Raw genomic sequence first — 16,438 nt, forward strand, 5'->3', positions numbered from 1 at the left:
GTCATAATATTATCCCATGATGTTTTCTGCCATCTTTCTGCCCTCGGTCTGCTCACCCTCTGGCTTGTCTTCTCCTTCAGCTTGTGGCCCAGGTCCTGGAACATAAAGATATAGGCTTTGTGATGGTGGATGCCAAGAAAGAAGCCAAGCTTGCCAAGAAACTGGGTAAGTGGGACTTTCTGAGGTATACCAGGAAGAAACGAATGTGTCTTGCAAAAAAAGAGTACAGTTTCACTTCTTTGTGCATGATAGCTGGACTATTTTTAAACAAATATGAAATGATTCTGCACACCTCATTCTTGGGTTGAGGAAGAGTTTCATGAAAGCAGTATTGGCTTGAATTGAATGATTTCACATGAATGATCTAATGTAGCTTTGCTTCATTGTAGAAACTGACGCAAAAGAGGCAAACCTTTCTTTTTGGCTCCTAGTGGGGGTTAAAAGCCTAGCCTCTTTATGTCACTCCATGGTGATCTCTCTGGGGAAAAGAAAAATCTCTTCTCCCATCACTATTATTTCCTTACCTCATGAATGAAGCAGCCAGCACAAGATAGCACTAATAGTAGTGACTCTGGGGTCACAGTGGTTCTAAGTGTAAAGCTAAACCTCAGCTGGGCATAATTGTTGAGGGCGAGAGGGAGGATTTAGATGAGGCATGGCAATGTGACGGCACAGTGCATGTGTCCATGTGTCTTGCTTAAGTCCAAGTGCACTTTAAGAATCTCACACCCCTAATACCAAGAGAGAGAGAATATGGGGCGTTCCTCTGCTTTCTGAACACCCACACATGGGTACCGCCCATTTTGCCTTTTCTGCATGACCAGTGGAGAACGGCTATTTAAAAATAGCAGGAGGTTATAAAACAGGACCTTTGAAGAAAGGTTAATTGGATTTGGAGTAGTAAACATAGTGGGGGAGAAAAGATTAGTAGTGGCGTCAGGTACATGGAAGTTCATTATCTGAGGACATTACAAACAATTGTCCTTTATTATATTTTCAAGAAGACCAGCTTTTTTTTTTTTAAGATTTGTATTTTTTGCGATTGTATTTAGGTTAGATACAAATAGAAATTCACAACTATAAAATGATAATGAATTATTAAGAATGTCTGGGGTATCGTTTTCCCTGGAGACAAATAAAGGAATATGTTTTCCCTCTGAGCAGGAGAACTAAGTGTGTTAACTCTTTCCCCAGTCAAAAGCAATTCAATGCCATGTTTCTCTTCCTCCAGAATGTATTGATTCCCTAGTTTTCTTTCCTGTTGTTATCATGGGAAGCTGAATTGGGGAGAACTTCCAGTAAATTTAGTTAGAGGAAAGCACTAGTATTCCAGTGATCTAAAAATTTAGCCAGGGCACAGGCTGGGCGAGCTTTCCTAAGAATGGACCAATGGATATTCTCGCAGTGGATGGAGCTTGAAAAATCAACATGATCTCTTCCTGAAAAGCTCACCCTGGAGGAACTGGGGGAGGTTCTTTTGAACCAAATAGTTCTCGGAGTTTTTAGGAGAGTTGTATTTTGTGAAGCTGCTCCTTCATCTTCTCCTCTCTTCCATTTGCCTGAGTTTCGTCTCCATCAGGCTATGCCTGAACTACTACAAAAGCCTTCTAACTGACCTCACTTAGAACAAAATCTGACATTGGGATATCGGCTGATGTTCCCAAGGTACCCTTCATGATCAGTTATTGCTGGCCTCAAGGTTACCCGGTACAGAGGCCCTTTGGCTTTACAAATGGTGCTCCAGGGTGTGCCCTGGGCTCTTCAGACGCGCTCTGGGTGGGATAGAGCAGGCGGTGGGCCAGCCTCCTTTTCCCTAGAGATTCTGCAGGAGAGTTCAATTGGAGAAAGCCTTCTCCAGCTAATAGAGAGCTTGGAAAAAATTAATCTAAGGAGTCAAGGATGCCATACAGTTGAACTAAATGCCAGCCTCGGTTATTTAATATTCCTGGGGAAAGTTTTCCAGCAAGCATTTGTTAAAGCACGCAGTATTATGCCAGGAGCGAAGAGGGTAGAAAAGATGCAGAACCTTCCCTTGTGGCATTATCAGCTAACTGGGGAAAAAAAAAAAAAATGTGCAGAATTCAGCAATGATAGAAAAGTAAACTTTTCATTCTGGCCACGGACATTTTTGGGGTCCCTGATGTGTCCAGGATCTGTGCAAGATCCTGGGGTGCTGAGCAGACCGTGGTTCTGCCTTTGGAGAGCTTTCTGTTCCGGTGAGTACTGTACATGGAGCCAAGAGAAAAACAATGGTGGCAAGAGGGTGGCCTTCTTGGGGAAAATGAGTCCAAAGTGGAGATCTGAAGGAACTGACCAGGATTGGGGTGCGGGGGCGGGGGCAAGAGTAGAAGTCACTCCAAATTTGGGGAACCAGGAGAACATCTGTGACTTTTCCTTTACATACCCTCTCACATCAGCACAAGGGCTAGAAGCAAGGAAGCTGCACAGGGGGTTAAGAGGGCAGGCCTATCCAGGAGAGAATGTGAAGTGTAGAACTGGTGCTAGGTTGCGGAGGGACTGGAATCTGGAATGCCTGGCTAAGAAGTCAAGTGGGCAGGGGGCAATGAAACTTTTGGTAGGGAGAATAGGGTTGGCAGTATTTCTGGAAAATTAAAGCAGTGGTAGGGTAGAGAATAGATTTTTCTTTCAAACTGAAGTCCTGGTAGAGCTGCTGGTTCTTAACGATTTCAGTTTAAACATGTGCTTTGGGCACCCTTGACAAGGGTGTTTTCAAGAAACTGATCCTAAGTTGAATGCTGGCCCCACTGATCCTTACCCCACTATCATCCAGGGATCCTGAGCCAGATGTCAGCCCACAGGATGGCTCTTCTTGCATTGGAATGACCTTGTCTTGTGGACTCTTTGTTTCTTCCAGGTTTTGATGAAGAAGGAAGCCTGTATGTTCTTAAGGGTGATCGTACGATTGAGTTTGATGGCGAGTTTGCCGCTGACGTCCTCGTGGAATTTCTTCTGGATGTAAGCATTTATGCACAGTGGTCCTGCCTGGGGCTCTTTGGGTTCAAATTTAAGGGAAAGTGAAATCCCAAAGTAAGAACCAAGAAGCTGGATAATCTGTCCTGGTCTAAGACTGATTCCTCGGGCTTCACAAAAAACTAAGGAGGACTTACTTCGCAATGCTATTTTCTTCTGGTGGGAAGCTGGTCCTTAAGTTACCTCAGAAATTGTTTTATTAGGGGTCACTAATCGCGACTGTGTTGTAGTAACACACTAAGTTTCTTAGTAATTAGACACTACCATCTCCTGAAATCCCCCTGGCTTTGTTCTAGGGCTTCTGAAGAAGAGCTGGGGAGAGTGGGAAGGAGAGGTGGATAATCACCCAAAGAGGAAGTAATAATCAGCTGAGTTACCGTCAGAGCAGGATAAAGAGCAGGGCCCCACTATCACAGCCCCCCAATATCACAGTCCCTCTCAGCCATGGGGGTACAGCACTCCCAGAGCCATCTGCTCAGGCACATAGAGGAACAACACATAAAAATATGTTATCCATAGACAAACTCATACTTTCCATAATAGCCATGAAGCTGAATGCTTTTGAACAGATTCCTGTGCAGGTAAACGATATCCCTACCGATGATTCCTTGTCTACCAGCTAACACACGGTGGCCTGGTGCCTTTTCCTCATGGCCTCAAAAACCCAGAGAGAGTGAGTCAAAAGTGAGTGGAAAGCCACCTCCTGCAAAAAAAAAAACACCCATGGACTCTGCCTGGCTCTCTCCTGGACCCATCCCTGCAAGCCCTAAAAAAAAGTGAGGGAGGCAACAGAAAATTCTGGGCCAATCTCTATCAGCTAAGTGGAGGCTTTTAGATGCACATGACAGAACCCATGCCCACCTACACAAAAAGCACAAATGGAACAACAGAGGGAGGGCAGATTTTAGACTGATAAATCAGAGATCGTGCTCTCTTCAGTGTGTTGGCTTTGTCCTCAAGCTGACCTTTTTCTAGTTGCTTGTAAGACAACCAGTGATTGGAGCTGATAAGTCACATCTCCTCATTCATATCCAACGAGGGCTGTGGGCTAGGGGAAAGGACCTGGCTTCCACTGTTCTCCTAGAAGGAATGGAGAATTTTCCCCAAAGCTCTCAGCAAATCTACCCGAAGAGTCACTGGCCAGAGTTGGGTCACATGCCATTCTGAAATCGATAATGGAAAAGAGAAATAGAATTGTCTACCTACCTAGTGTCAGCCTACTCCTTGAGTTAAGCTGATTCCTCAGAAGGCACTGTTGCTGTGTGCTTTGGAGGAGGATGGGGTCCACAGATCCCTGCCAAAGCGTCCTACGCATGTGCCTGATGTCCCCACTGAGGAGGGAACATTTTTCTCACTGAACATATCTTGTGTATGTGTGCGTGGCATTCCAGCTAATCGAAGACCCTGTGGAGATCATCAACAGCAAGCTGGAGGTCCAAGCCTTCGAACGCATTGAGGACCAGATCAAACTCATTGGCTTTTTCAAGAGTGAGGACTCGGAGTGTAAGTTTTCTGAGCCCCACCTGTGAGTCTAAAGGCTAAATTCCCCACCAGTTATTTAGAGTGCTGCCCCTGAAGAGGATGAGGGCATCAGCGTATCCGGTGCTGGGTGGAATAAAGGGAGAATAGTCCTCGCACCCTGTGTAATGGGACCCATCTGCAAAAAGTATGCGAAGCAGGCTGGGATGTTGGAAGAGGCATAAAGGTTGGGCCATGTTCTCTGGTCTTGGGAGGAGCATGTTTTATAGAGAGAAAAGTCTTCCTTCCCCTTTTCTACTCGCCCACCTACCAGTGGGACTCTTCCCTAAAATAGGTAAAGAGTGGGCTCTCTCCCTGATGTTGGCAGCTCCTGTAGCCACCAGTTGGAGAGCTTCTCAGTCACTTGGACAGGATTAGAGGAAAATTTGGGTGGGCAGGGCTCAGCCGCCGCCACACAATGTGGAAAATTGCTGGCCAAGCCCACAGTCGACCACCAAAGCTGCCCTCAACAGCACAGCCTCACCCCTGGGTGTAATCCCTTTGAACGCTTTGTGGTCAGGTTTTGGGTGGGCACGGCAGTGCATCATAGCCTCACCACAATCCGTATGGGAGGGAGAGAGCGGAGAGTGGGAGTCAGGAAAAGGAGAGACCAGGCAAGCTAACTCCTGGAGTGCGTCTTTTTAAACAACTTTGGCAGCGTGGCCCAATGAGGTAAGACTTTTTCTGGAGCCTCAGCTGTGGCATAACCACAAAAGAGGATCTGGTAGCATTCGTACATGGGGGACATGCAAAGGAGGGCTGCTTATGATGTTTCTGCAAACTCCAAAATATTTTGAAAATTATTTGCAAAGCTGTTTCTTTGCCCGTATGCCAGCTGGCACCCTCAGTCTTCTCACCAGCAAGCCACCTATTTTCCCTCTGCTGTGACCAAACTTAGCTGCCTTCTCTTGTGCTATATAAAAACCTCTATCTGGGGGAAAGGTGGCTATCCAGAGAAATTTGCCCAGCCCTCCTTTGGGTGACTTCACTTCAATTTTTATGTTTCTTATAGATGCTAACTACTCTGGGGTGCCCCAGCTGCCCCCTTCTTCTTTCTCCTTAGACTTCTTTCTATTTCCCTTTATCCATTTCTGTCCCCACCCTTCAATCTCTTTTGTCCTCTGTTTCTCTCCCCTCCTTTAAGCTCAGAATAGCAGGTAAGAAGGAAAGCAAGGCACAGACTGGGATAAAGAGCACATCGTCTAGTTTCTCTCCTCCCTACTAAGACAGTGACAAAAACAACTCCTTTAATCAACACATGTCACGTACCAGGGTCTATGCCAGGAGCTCCATAGTGACACCTCACCTTCTTTCTCACTACTAGCCTGTAAGGCAGGTAGCATATTATCAGTGTTTTGATGAGGAAGAAATGAAAAGAACAAAAAAGTTCAATTAGCTCACTATCACACAGCTAGTAAATAAATCCTACAGCCAAGATTTAAATCCTAGTAATCTGACTTTATATCTTGCACACGTAAACACCATTTTGTACTTTCAAGATTTTACACACTTTTTAAAGTCATGGCACACACAAAATGTGGTGATGTTTGCCCAGCCCATGGGGTAAACTGGAGAGGATTTGGACTTAGTAGAAAAATAAAAAACATAACAAAACAAAACAAAAGATTCTTTTGCTTTCTTTATATACTACTACTAATAATAATAATAGTAAAAGAAGATAATAGAAAAGTTTTCAATATTGCCTTGTATAAATCCTCCAAATAAAATATTTTTAGGTTTTTTTGAATGAGAATGTTGTACTTCCTTCTAAAACTATAGCTTTTGAAACAGTGACACGAAACTCCTGGTGAAGGGTTTAAACAATCTCTTCTTGATGGTCACAGTCAACAAGAGACTTTGCTTGAACAGGTGGATGGTGGCAAATGACAAGGCAATAGTTACTGCTTTTCCTCTGATTGATGAGCGGTCTTCCCTTGCCACTGAACAAAATTTAGGAAATCTGATCTCTAAATTGTCCTTCAAGGACATGAGCATTGCTTCAGTCCTAATGGCTTTTACTTTCATTTTCACCGGCAAATGTAATATTCTTATAATTTGAATAGATTTCAAATACAAAGTTTTCCATATTATATATTTCAAAAATAATAATGAAGCATTTCCTTAAGAATACACAGATCGAGTTCTACTAGACTTAGAAATTTTTTTCTGGAGATTTAAGTAATAAAATCACTAGCGAGCCATTTCAACATCCTCTTTTTTTTTTTAAGATTTTTATTTATTTGACAGACAGAGATCACAAGTAGGCAGAGAGGCAGGCAGAAGGAGAGAGAGGGGATAGCGGGCTCCCCGCTGAGTGGAGAGCCCGATGCGGGGCTCAATCCCAGGACCCTGGGATCCCGACCTGAGCCAAAGGCAGAGCTTTAACCCACTGAGCCACCCAGGCGCCCCTCAACTTCCTTTTTAAGGTTGAATTTTTATCTTTAAATTGACAAACTTTGTCTTTAGGAAAGTCTAAGCCCAGATCATGTTAGTAATACCGATGATGATGATGAACATGATAAAGAATAGCAGTCATACATTCATTCCATTGATGTTAGTAGACAATATGAACATTCAAGTATATGAAATCAAAACAAAAAAAACTCCCCAAACCCTGAATATTTTACAGTATCACAAACCAAAAAACATTACTAATGACAAACTAGCTTGGACTATAGTCACAATCACACCAACTGAGAAGGCCTGGTGAGGAAGCAGTTTCCCCAAGGATCTCTCCAGCTGTCATGCTTGTCGACATCTTAGTCAGAAAATATTATAGAATGCAATAAGTTTACACTTTCATATATAATATTAACTACTGTGAAATTTTGAATGGTTGTAGAAAACATTTTTATCACCACAAAAAATGTATGACTGTTACACACTGGCTGAAAGCATCATGAAGTTCTATCAGACATTCACGTCTCCCTGTTTCTTCTTGCCATGGGGTCCATAGGTGGGGAGTTGGGAAGGCACCAAGGGAAAGCACTCAGGAAGAATCCTGTATTTCTGCTGTAGTTTGAGGGTGACTGGTCAAGGAAATTTAATGGCATAAAGACATTGGCTTTGCAAAATGATCCCAATCTATCCTACAGAGAAATGGGAGGACAGTGGAGAACTAGAGGGTTTGAACACAGAGGTAGACTGGAATGGTTGGGGAGAAAAGTGTCCTAAGATATAGAAGATCAAATTAGAAAGGACTTGGAAGAATTGGGGGGCCACATCTTCCAAGGAAGTTGGGTATGAAACTTCACATCCAACTTGAGCACATAGCCATGAGCACATAGCGTTGAGAGAGGGTGACAGGAACTTCTGAGGGGAACTCAGCAGATAGTTAAGAATGCCAAACTGGGGGAAATCTGGAGGTGGACAGCCAGTATCCAGTATGAAAAACCCTGAGAAATTGGAAGAAAGGTGAGGAAATGCAGTATGCAGTAAGCTGGAGGTTAAAGGCTGATTGTTCAGGAGCCTATTCCAGAAGGGGAAACGGAGGGTCAGACTGGAAGAGCCAGGAAGGAGCTGGTCAGCATCAGAACAGGACATGAGGGCAGGAAAAACCTGATGTCACATGACATCAAACAGAGCAGATTAGACCAGGTACCCTAGAAGACAACCCCTATTTGGGAAAGGCTAAAGGTTCAACCACAATTTGAAGCCTCACCTTGGGGGAATTACCTTGTTCTACCCTTTTTCATCTTAAAAGGGATACAGATTGGTTCCCTAGGTGAAGAAGGGAATTCTCTGGACACAGTTGTAGGCCATCCTTTCCAGCAGGGGAGGAGTTCGAGGACGTGGGGAGAGATTCTTCAGGGACAGGGGGGTCAGGGAGGGAGAATACAGACGATTCTGCTGGAGACCTCTATAGTTTTAGACAGATGTAAATAGCTTAGGTATAGCCCTAACCCTTCCACTCTCCCACCTGCTGTCTATTCGTTCTCCAAACCTCTCACCCATCTTCTTCCCCATCCACCCAGTTCTCAACCTCAACTATCAGGCTATATGATATATTTTCCAACTAACCAATTACCTTTATGGGGAGAAGTCTTTGTGAATGTGTATCAGTATGGAGAGACATTTTTGTAAATTTTTCAACCCCCTCTCATCTGTATTTATTGCACTTACCTCTATTCTAGCAACCGTCACATTACATTGTGGTTCTTTAAGGGTCCATACCAACTCTGGGTTGTGTGCCTTTGAGATCATTATGGTCTTTGTCTTACTCATGTTTGTATTCCCTGAGCCACTATTAATCGTGAAGTTTTTGATTGACTTGAAAAATTCTGCATGCTCCTGGAACTCAGGCAAAAGCTTATGTCTCTAATGATTAAGAGATAGGGAACTCCACAAAATGGGAAGAGGTTAATCTTCTTAAGAATGAATCAAAGTGTCACCAACTTTCAGGATTATGGATGTTATGTAGAACCACCCCTGCGAGCATTCCCATACCCATCAGCCTCACCTCTAAAGCTGAAATACCAGTGTCTTCTCCAGGTCACTGACGAGATGTGACAAGGCACAGCATGGCCACGCTCATGGGTCTCAGGCGTAACATGACCAGTTTGGATTCAGGTTTGAGACCAGAGTCAAGCATAGGATTGATTGATTTTAAATCATCTTCTCAAGGAATCAGAATAAGAATGAAAACTTAAAAAGAGGGAAAGAAAAATGAGGGTTTACCAAAAGGGGGACTTCTGCTAAGAAGCTTAAAGTACTTTCATGATGTCATTTTTGATTGAGGTTGCTTTACATACTAAGATGGATTTCCTTCTCACCTGGTGGTCACTTATAGGAAGCTGTGCTTACACACTCATAACTAATGGTGAGTCTGAGTGGAATAACTTCTTCCTCAGGTTTAGAGTCTAATATTCTCTTTTTCTCCCTTTCTCAGTTTCCTTCACTTTCTCCTTCCTGTCTACCAATTTCTGAAAAGACATAAAAATGTGGTAAAGGGTTCTTCTTTAGCTCAATAGAATACCAGTCAACTCAAACTCCTTGGGGGAAATTGTGGGTTTAAATAGCAATAAATCGGGGCACCTGGGTGGCTCAGTCATTAAGCGTCTGCCTTCATCTCCGGTCATGATCCCGGAGTCCTGGGATCGAGCCCTGCATTGGGCTCCCTATTTGGCGAGAAGCCTGCTTCTCCCTCTCCCACTCCCTCTGCTTGTGTTCCCTCTCTCGCTGTGTCTCTGTCAAATAAATAAAATCTTTAAAAAAAAATAGAACTAAATAATTTTCTATCTAAATAATAATCTACTAAATAATTTTCCAGTCATGATTAATTGGCTCCCCACTCTCTCTACATTATTTAAAAAGAGAAATGTCTTTGGCATGCATCTTTAAAAGTTCTCTTTTTTTGATCTTTTTTCCCTCTCAGATTACAAGGCTTTCGAAGAGGCAGCTGAACACTTCCAACCTTACATCAAATTTTTTGCTACCTTCGACAAAGGGGTAAGGACCTATGAAACATTTGGATACTTCTGTAGGTATTTGAACTTCCCAGTCCTTTTCTAAATTTTAGAAACATTTGCCATCTTCCATCCATTAACACTTTATCCAGAAGTGTTAGAAATACAGCAATAAGTCACTTTTGAATGGGAGATGAATACAAAGATGATTAATTCAGAGGAAGTAAGCTCATTTCTGAAAATAGCTGATGAAAAGTGATGAACCATTTTTAACCACCTTGAACACTAAGAATGGGCCGTGCATGAGCAGAGCATGCCAGGACACTAGTCACTGCTTCCTTGTCTTTAGAGCTATTCTCTCCCTTCCCAGGGGTGCATACTTCCTCCTCTGTTGGGTTAGGATGGGGAAATGGAATGGGGAGGACTACTGGTCATCTGAAACCTGGAGTGCTTCCATAAGTTACCTATTATCTTCAAGAGACGTCATTAATATACTCATGTGTAATTCAATTTTTCTTTCTTTCTGGATGTGGCTCATGATTTTGTAAGCCAAAGTACATATATGAAGGACCTTGAATCAGTGGGTAGTTTTTTTGGAGTTCACTGTGGGTGGAATACTCCACTCTAACTTCAGTTAGAACTAAAATGGCTACTACTTATCGAGTGCTTTTTGTGTGTCGGGTACAACTTGATGCATTGTATGTCTATGACCTCTAAGCCTTTAAACAACTTTGGGAGCCAAGAAGTCCCATGTCCCATATAACAAAACAGATTTAGAAAGAGTAAGTAATATCCAAGGTCTCCAGTGAATTAATGGTAGTGCTGAGATCCCAGCTATGCCCCACACCCATGCCCCTTCCTTGGTAACATCCACTTAAGTAGAAGACTCTGTACCTGCCCTTGAAATTCAGGGTGTATCCCCACACACCCACATTCACATAGAGACACCCACATTCACATAGAGACACACACAACACACAAAAAAATTCATACATAATACACATGTAAAACACCCAACACACCCACAACACACAACAAACACAGCACACAAACATGACACACATAAGCACACAACAAACAGGACACATACAATACACACATAACACACACCTCCTCACACACACTCACACTCAAACCCACACCCACACTTATATAACTCTCAGTACACATGCACTCACACTCATAGCCACACCTATACACATAAGACTCTCTCTCACACTCACACACATGTCACAACTAAAATCCTTCAGTCACCATATCTACTAGAACAAATAAGTCTAGGACAAACTAAATCCTGATTACATTCAAGTCAAAGTCCATCAGAGGGTGACCTACTGAGGGGTAAGGCAGTTGAAGAGCAGGGCTTGTGGGCCTTTATACCATGGGGAGTTCAAGTATTCTGTGAAAAACAGAAGGAAGCCTGTAGGTTCTGGAACAGGGAAGGAGTATGACAAGAAAAGGTTGTATTCAATTCCTGTATATGTGTACATCAAACCACCTCTGTGGATATGGCCCTGCTCTAAAAACTCTAGATTGAAAATAATCCAGAAAAGAGTCTATAATCTGAGTCATAAAATCTAAACCTGAAGAAAATTTACCTTGATTGGTTGGATTAGAGTCAAGAGAGATCCAGAGCAAGAATACCAAAAGCAATAATAACTACCACTTACTAAGTAGCTTTTATGTGCTAGACTCTGTGCTGAGAGTTTACATAGCTCTTTCAGTCATCTCCAAGTGCCCATAAAGGACATATTAGTATTCTCAGTCTACATAGAAGGAAGCCAAGGCACCGAGAGATTAAGTGATTTGCCCATGGTCACACAGTAAGGGAGCAATGAAGACTGAGGTGTAATCTTAGGTCAGTGTTCATACTATTGTGCAGAGAAAGAAACAATACACATGAAGCTCTTGGCTGAAGTCTGATGTGGGGAGCATTCTGTAAATGTTAACTAGTCCTGTTGTGCATAAAAGGCAGCCATCTAAGCCCAGGGGAGTGGAGGTTGGGTGAGAACTTTAGCAGAGAAGGGGAGGTAAAGGGAGACCTAAACTGAATACATCACTGCCATTCCATTATGACAGGCCAGCAGTGACTGCTGTGGCTCCCGGGGGTCAGCACTCATCCGAGAGAACACAATCAGGCAGGCAGGCTAGGCCAGCCAAGAAAGCCTTAGTTCTTCGAAGGGTGGCCCACTGTTCAGTTCAGGGTGGTATCGGTTTTCAGACATGCCTCCCAGCCCAACCATATGGTTTTATGTCCGTGGCCCATGAAGAAGGTGAGGTCAGGCTATAATTACAAACTCAGAAGCCTCTTCACTCCAAACTCTGTAAGACACTGAGTCATAAGTGCCCCCATTCATGTAGCCTTGTGGGATTTTACAACATTTAAAAGAAGAAAGACACACTCTCTACCTCTACATGGAACATGGAAAGAAGAGGAGTCACACTCAGAGGACTCAGTGCCATTTGGGACTTGAAAATTTCATCTATCATTTGCCGGTGAGGGAGGGAGCCAGAGCCCAAGGAAGTCTCATGGTGTCCAGCAGGGGGCGCTGGTGCAGAAGAGGGAGCTGCAAGAACTTTCATTGAGACCGAGGGAAGCCCAGAAGGACCAGGGGAAGGGAAAGTATTTCCTAGAGGTGTGAAGTCAGGAGAGGCCAGGGCCAAGGAGGCACTAATACAGTCCCAAAGATGAAAAGCCAACTGGCAGACGTGGAGATGACAAGAGGACTTGGTCATTACTGAGGTGAAGGAGAGAAAGACCAGAGAAGATTAAAAAATACAAGACTGCAAGTCTCCTCTTCGAGATAGCCAAGATCCTGAAGCTCCTGAAACCATTAGGGAATCGAAGAAAAGAATCTACTGAGAAACATAAGATGGGGTTGATGAGTTCTCTTACTACAAGTGGGGAAGACGTACAACTAGAAGTATCTTTCATTTATTCATTCATTTGCTCATTCAGAGAATATTTATTGAGTGCCCTTTATGGGCTGGAAGCTCTTCTAGAGGCCAGCGACATTACAAGGAGTAAAACAGATTCCTGCCCCTGTGGGATTTAGAGTTTAGTGCGGTAGGGGAGGGGACAAGGAGAAGATGGTAGACAGAAAGTAAGTAAACAAACCAATAAATATGTTATATTCAGTACAGTATATGAGTTAGAGAACCATGAAGACACTGGGATGTCAGGGCTGCTGAACCATTGTCCAGAGGGGTCTCCCCAAAGAGCTTTTAAAATCATGGATTTCTGGACCCCACATCTAAGATGAAACTTGTATTTTTTTGTGTTGGGACCAGGCCCAGGAACATGCATTTCCGCAGAGCTCCTTGGGGGCATTCTACCTGACCTGTAGGTTTGGGACCAGCACTAATAGTTGCATCCTGATCCTAAACCAAGCTATGATATCTCTGATCTGAATCCTATGGAGCCAGAGAGTCAGAGAGCTAAGGATGGCATTTTATTGGCCAAGATACAACTGAAAAAAATGGAAGAAAGGGCTTTCCTTGGGATAAAAGCTGAGGGCACTCCATGGTGTGGGATATAGTGACTAGCCCTCTGGAAAGTTTTTTTCAGGTTTCCCAAGACCTAAACTTAAGAATATCACCATCCAGCTTCACGTTTGTGGTCTTAACATTGCATACCCAGACACTGGCATTCAAAGACACCCCCCACAACCCACACACACTTCACAAGTTGGGGATGAAAAGAGATTGCCATTCTAGGTAATAGTTTAGAACACACCACTGCCCGAGATTCACTTTTGGCTGTCTCCCCTCCACATACAAGATCTTAACAAACTGCAAACAAAGACTGGGCCTCCGGTTCATTATCTGTAAAGTAAGTAATAATAATGGTTCTTACCTTAGCAAGCCAGGTGAAGATGTACAAAGTAATCAACTGCACTAGCGCCCGACACAGCGTGAGTCCTCTGGGTGCTTACTACCTTTCCTGTTTTACTTCATCTGGTCACTCCCCACTTCCTTTAAACACGGTTTCCTAGTTCCTAAAATATGTCATCAGTGAAGTCAGCAACCCAGAATCCAGTGTCATTTTCAGCCCATTTTCTGATGGGCCAGGCTCTGTGAAGAACATGTGAAAACCCAGCCCCTGGTTATACGTTTGCTGTTTTTTTCCAAAGCTCCCCACCCCAGCATCCATACCACCCCCACCCTGTCAAAGAGGGCGAAAAGTAAGAAATGGCCCCACACTTCCCTGTCCCTCAAAACCACATCAACATGATGATAAATCTCTTTTGAAGGACTGGAGCTCTTAACGTGGCCTGTTTTCTTTAGCTCTGGGTAGGATGCTAGAGTTTCTTTCCCTGAAGTCCTATGAGAAATGTCTTTTGGAATATGGTGACCCAGAATTAATAGCGACTGATGACAAAAGCCATAGGGACACCCGTGTTTGCTCAGAATGGCCTTACTTGTGTAACGGCTTATGTAATACCCAGTTCCTCCCCCTTCCCAATTAGTCACGGCTGTCCTGGACCTCTGCACCGTTGGTTACCACCACAGGGCGTCAGCTCTTAGGCAATTCTTCTTTCGTTTCAAGGGAACCACTGTTCATCCCTGTGCTTTCTTGGACCACAGCTCAAACGGGAAAAGAATGGCATTTGGTTTTCTACAAAGCACTGCACATTCCAGGCCTCTCAAATCATTTCACAAAAAGAGGCTTGAGCTCAGCAGCCCTGCGGGCAAACACAGCACCCATTCTGCCCCAACAGTGAGACTATGTGGCCACTTTAATCAAGAGAGCAGACGTCTTCCGGGCTAAAAGCTGGCTCCCCGTGCTTTTTATCTGGTAGAGGGTGAGCCCCTCATCCTGGGTTGTTGGGGGACTATCCCAGTTCTAGCCTAAGAGTCTGAACCCTGGGAAGTCCCTCCGTTCTGGACAAAGCAGGATGGTTGGTGACCTTCTGGCTGGTAACAAAGCAGACAGGTCCCAGAGTCTGAGAAACCATTGGACAAGCCAGTACTGAGAGATAACCCTGCTTCCGTCTAAATCACAAGTAGGGGTAAGGAGATGATCAAGGACAGATTAATGGGTTGACCTCTGATTTTGAGTACTTGCGTGCTGTAAACGGTTTCTGTCAATTGCCTGTGCTATCCAAATTGGTTCAATTAAATCATGCATCTCAGAACACTGAGACTGTTCTGTTGACATTTGCTTCTTTCTCCAGCCCTGGCACATACAGTGGAGTGATGATGATTGTACAGTTAGATTTCCCACTTTTCATTCCTACCGCTCCCTTCTCCTGGTTGGATCTCATTTGCCAAAGAGGGGTTTTCCTTGATTTGTCCTTCTCTGATGGGTTGAGCAAGGGCTTAGGCAATGGGTTTCTACCACTTCAACATTTAAGTTAAAACTGTACGTATACGCTTGTATCTTTGCCAGAAAACCCACACACTTCTTATAGATGGGAAACCTATTGCTACTCTAGACTAACATTCAAGGAAATTATTGTGGTGTTTCTAATTGTCACAGGTTGCAAAGAAATTGTCCTTGAAGATGAATGAGGTTGACTTCTACGAGCCATTTATGGATGAGCCCATTGCTATCCCTGACAAACCTTACACAGAAGAGGAGATCGTAGAGTTTGTGAAGGAGCACCAAAGGTGCCTCAGATGGCATGCAGGGGATGGTGGGTGGGGGACAGGCGGTGGTCTAAGGCCTGGGGGATGGAGAAGAACCTCTCAGTCCTAACATTTTTAGGCCTCCCATGAGCAATAACCTGGAGTTACTACCTCAGAAGAACTGAAATCAGTAGTATGGCTTTGTTGGTCATTGATCAGTTGGGCAGGGATATTGCTACCTTTTCTGAATATGGGGGTATACTTGCAAACAAGGTAGACCAACTCCCCACAATCAGCAAATCCCCTCTAAGTCAGAGTAAGTTACAAGTCATATTCTACAATAGTAACAATAGAGATTTACTGTCAGACTCTTATATGCCAAATACCATGTCAGGTGCTTATGGAAGCTATTTTTAATCTAATATTCAACATTATGGAGTATTATTACTATCCTGATGTTACAGATCAAGGGATTGGGCTCAGAGTAGTTAAAGAACTTAGCCATGGATGAGTGTTTAATACATAGACTTCTGGAAGAGGCATATTTGATACCACTTAGAGTAGCTCTAGCATGGATCAGCGAACTTTTTCCGTAGAGGGACAGAGAATAAATATTTCAGGTTCTGTTGGCCAGATGGTTCCTGTTGTAATACTCAACCTTGCTGCTGTAGTGTGAAAGCAGTTGTAGACAGTATGTAAACAAATGGGTGTGGCTGTATCCCAATAAAAGCTTATTTATAAACACAGGAGGCACTGGCTAGATTTGGCCCACCAGCAATGGTTGGCTGACCCCTGCCCTTGAGGGAGGGACAATATTGAAACATGGAATGTGGTAGTGGGTTCGACACCTCGTCACACCACCCTCCCTCTCCAACGCCTGCTCAGATATGTCCACTGAACCTGGAGCACTATGACTCCATCACCTGGTTGTCCTGGTCCCCATAGAGAGGCAG

General features: G+C 43.8%; 1 protein-coding gene and 1 long non-coding RNA gene across 2 annotated transcripts in view; one reads left to right on the forward strand and one right to left on the reverse strand.

The window, feature by feature from the left end:
* LOC309843371 overlaps positions 1 to 14,324 on the reverse strand; it is a 36,957-nt gene extending 22,633 nt beyond the window's left edge. Inside the window, exon 1 of the long non-coding RNA XR_014300101.1 lies at positions 13,771 to 14,324. This is a non-coding gene — a long non-coding RNA (uncharacterized lncRNA). The remainder of the gene's footprint in view (positions 1 to 13,770) is intronic.
* Positions 1 to 16,438, forward strand: part of CASQ2 (calsequestrin 2) — a 60,632-nt gene that overhangs the window by 22,949 nt on the left and 21,245 nt on the right. Inside the window, exons 2-6 of the mRNA XM_082688821.1 lie at positions 81 to 165; positions 2,876 to 2,976; positions 4,383 to 4,494; positions 9,884 to 9,957; positions 15,397 to 15,527. Of these exons, the coding sequence (XP_082544947.1) occupies positions 81 to 165; positions 2,876 to 2,976; positions 4,383 to 4,494; positions 9,884 to 9,957; positions 15,397 to 15,527 (503 nt within the window). The remainder of the gene's footprint in view (positions 1 to 80; positions 166 to 2,875; positions 2,977 to 4,382; positions 4,495 to 9,883; positions 9,958 to 15,396; positions 15,528 to 16,438) is intronic.

The sequence above is a fragment of the Mustela nivalis genome, assembly GCF_964662115.1.
Source record: "Mustela nivalis genome assembly, chromosome: 10".
NCBI lineage: Eukaryota > Metazoa > Chordata > Mammalia > Carnivora > Mustelidae > Mustela > Mustela nivalis.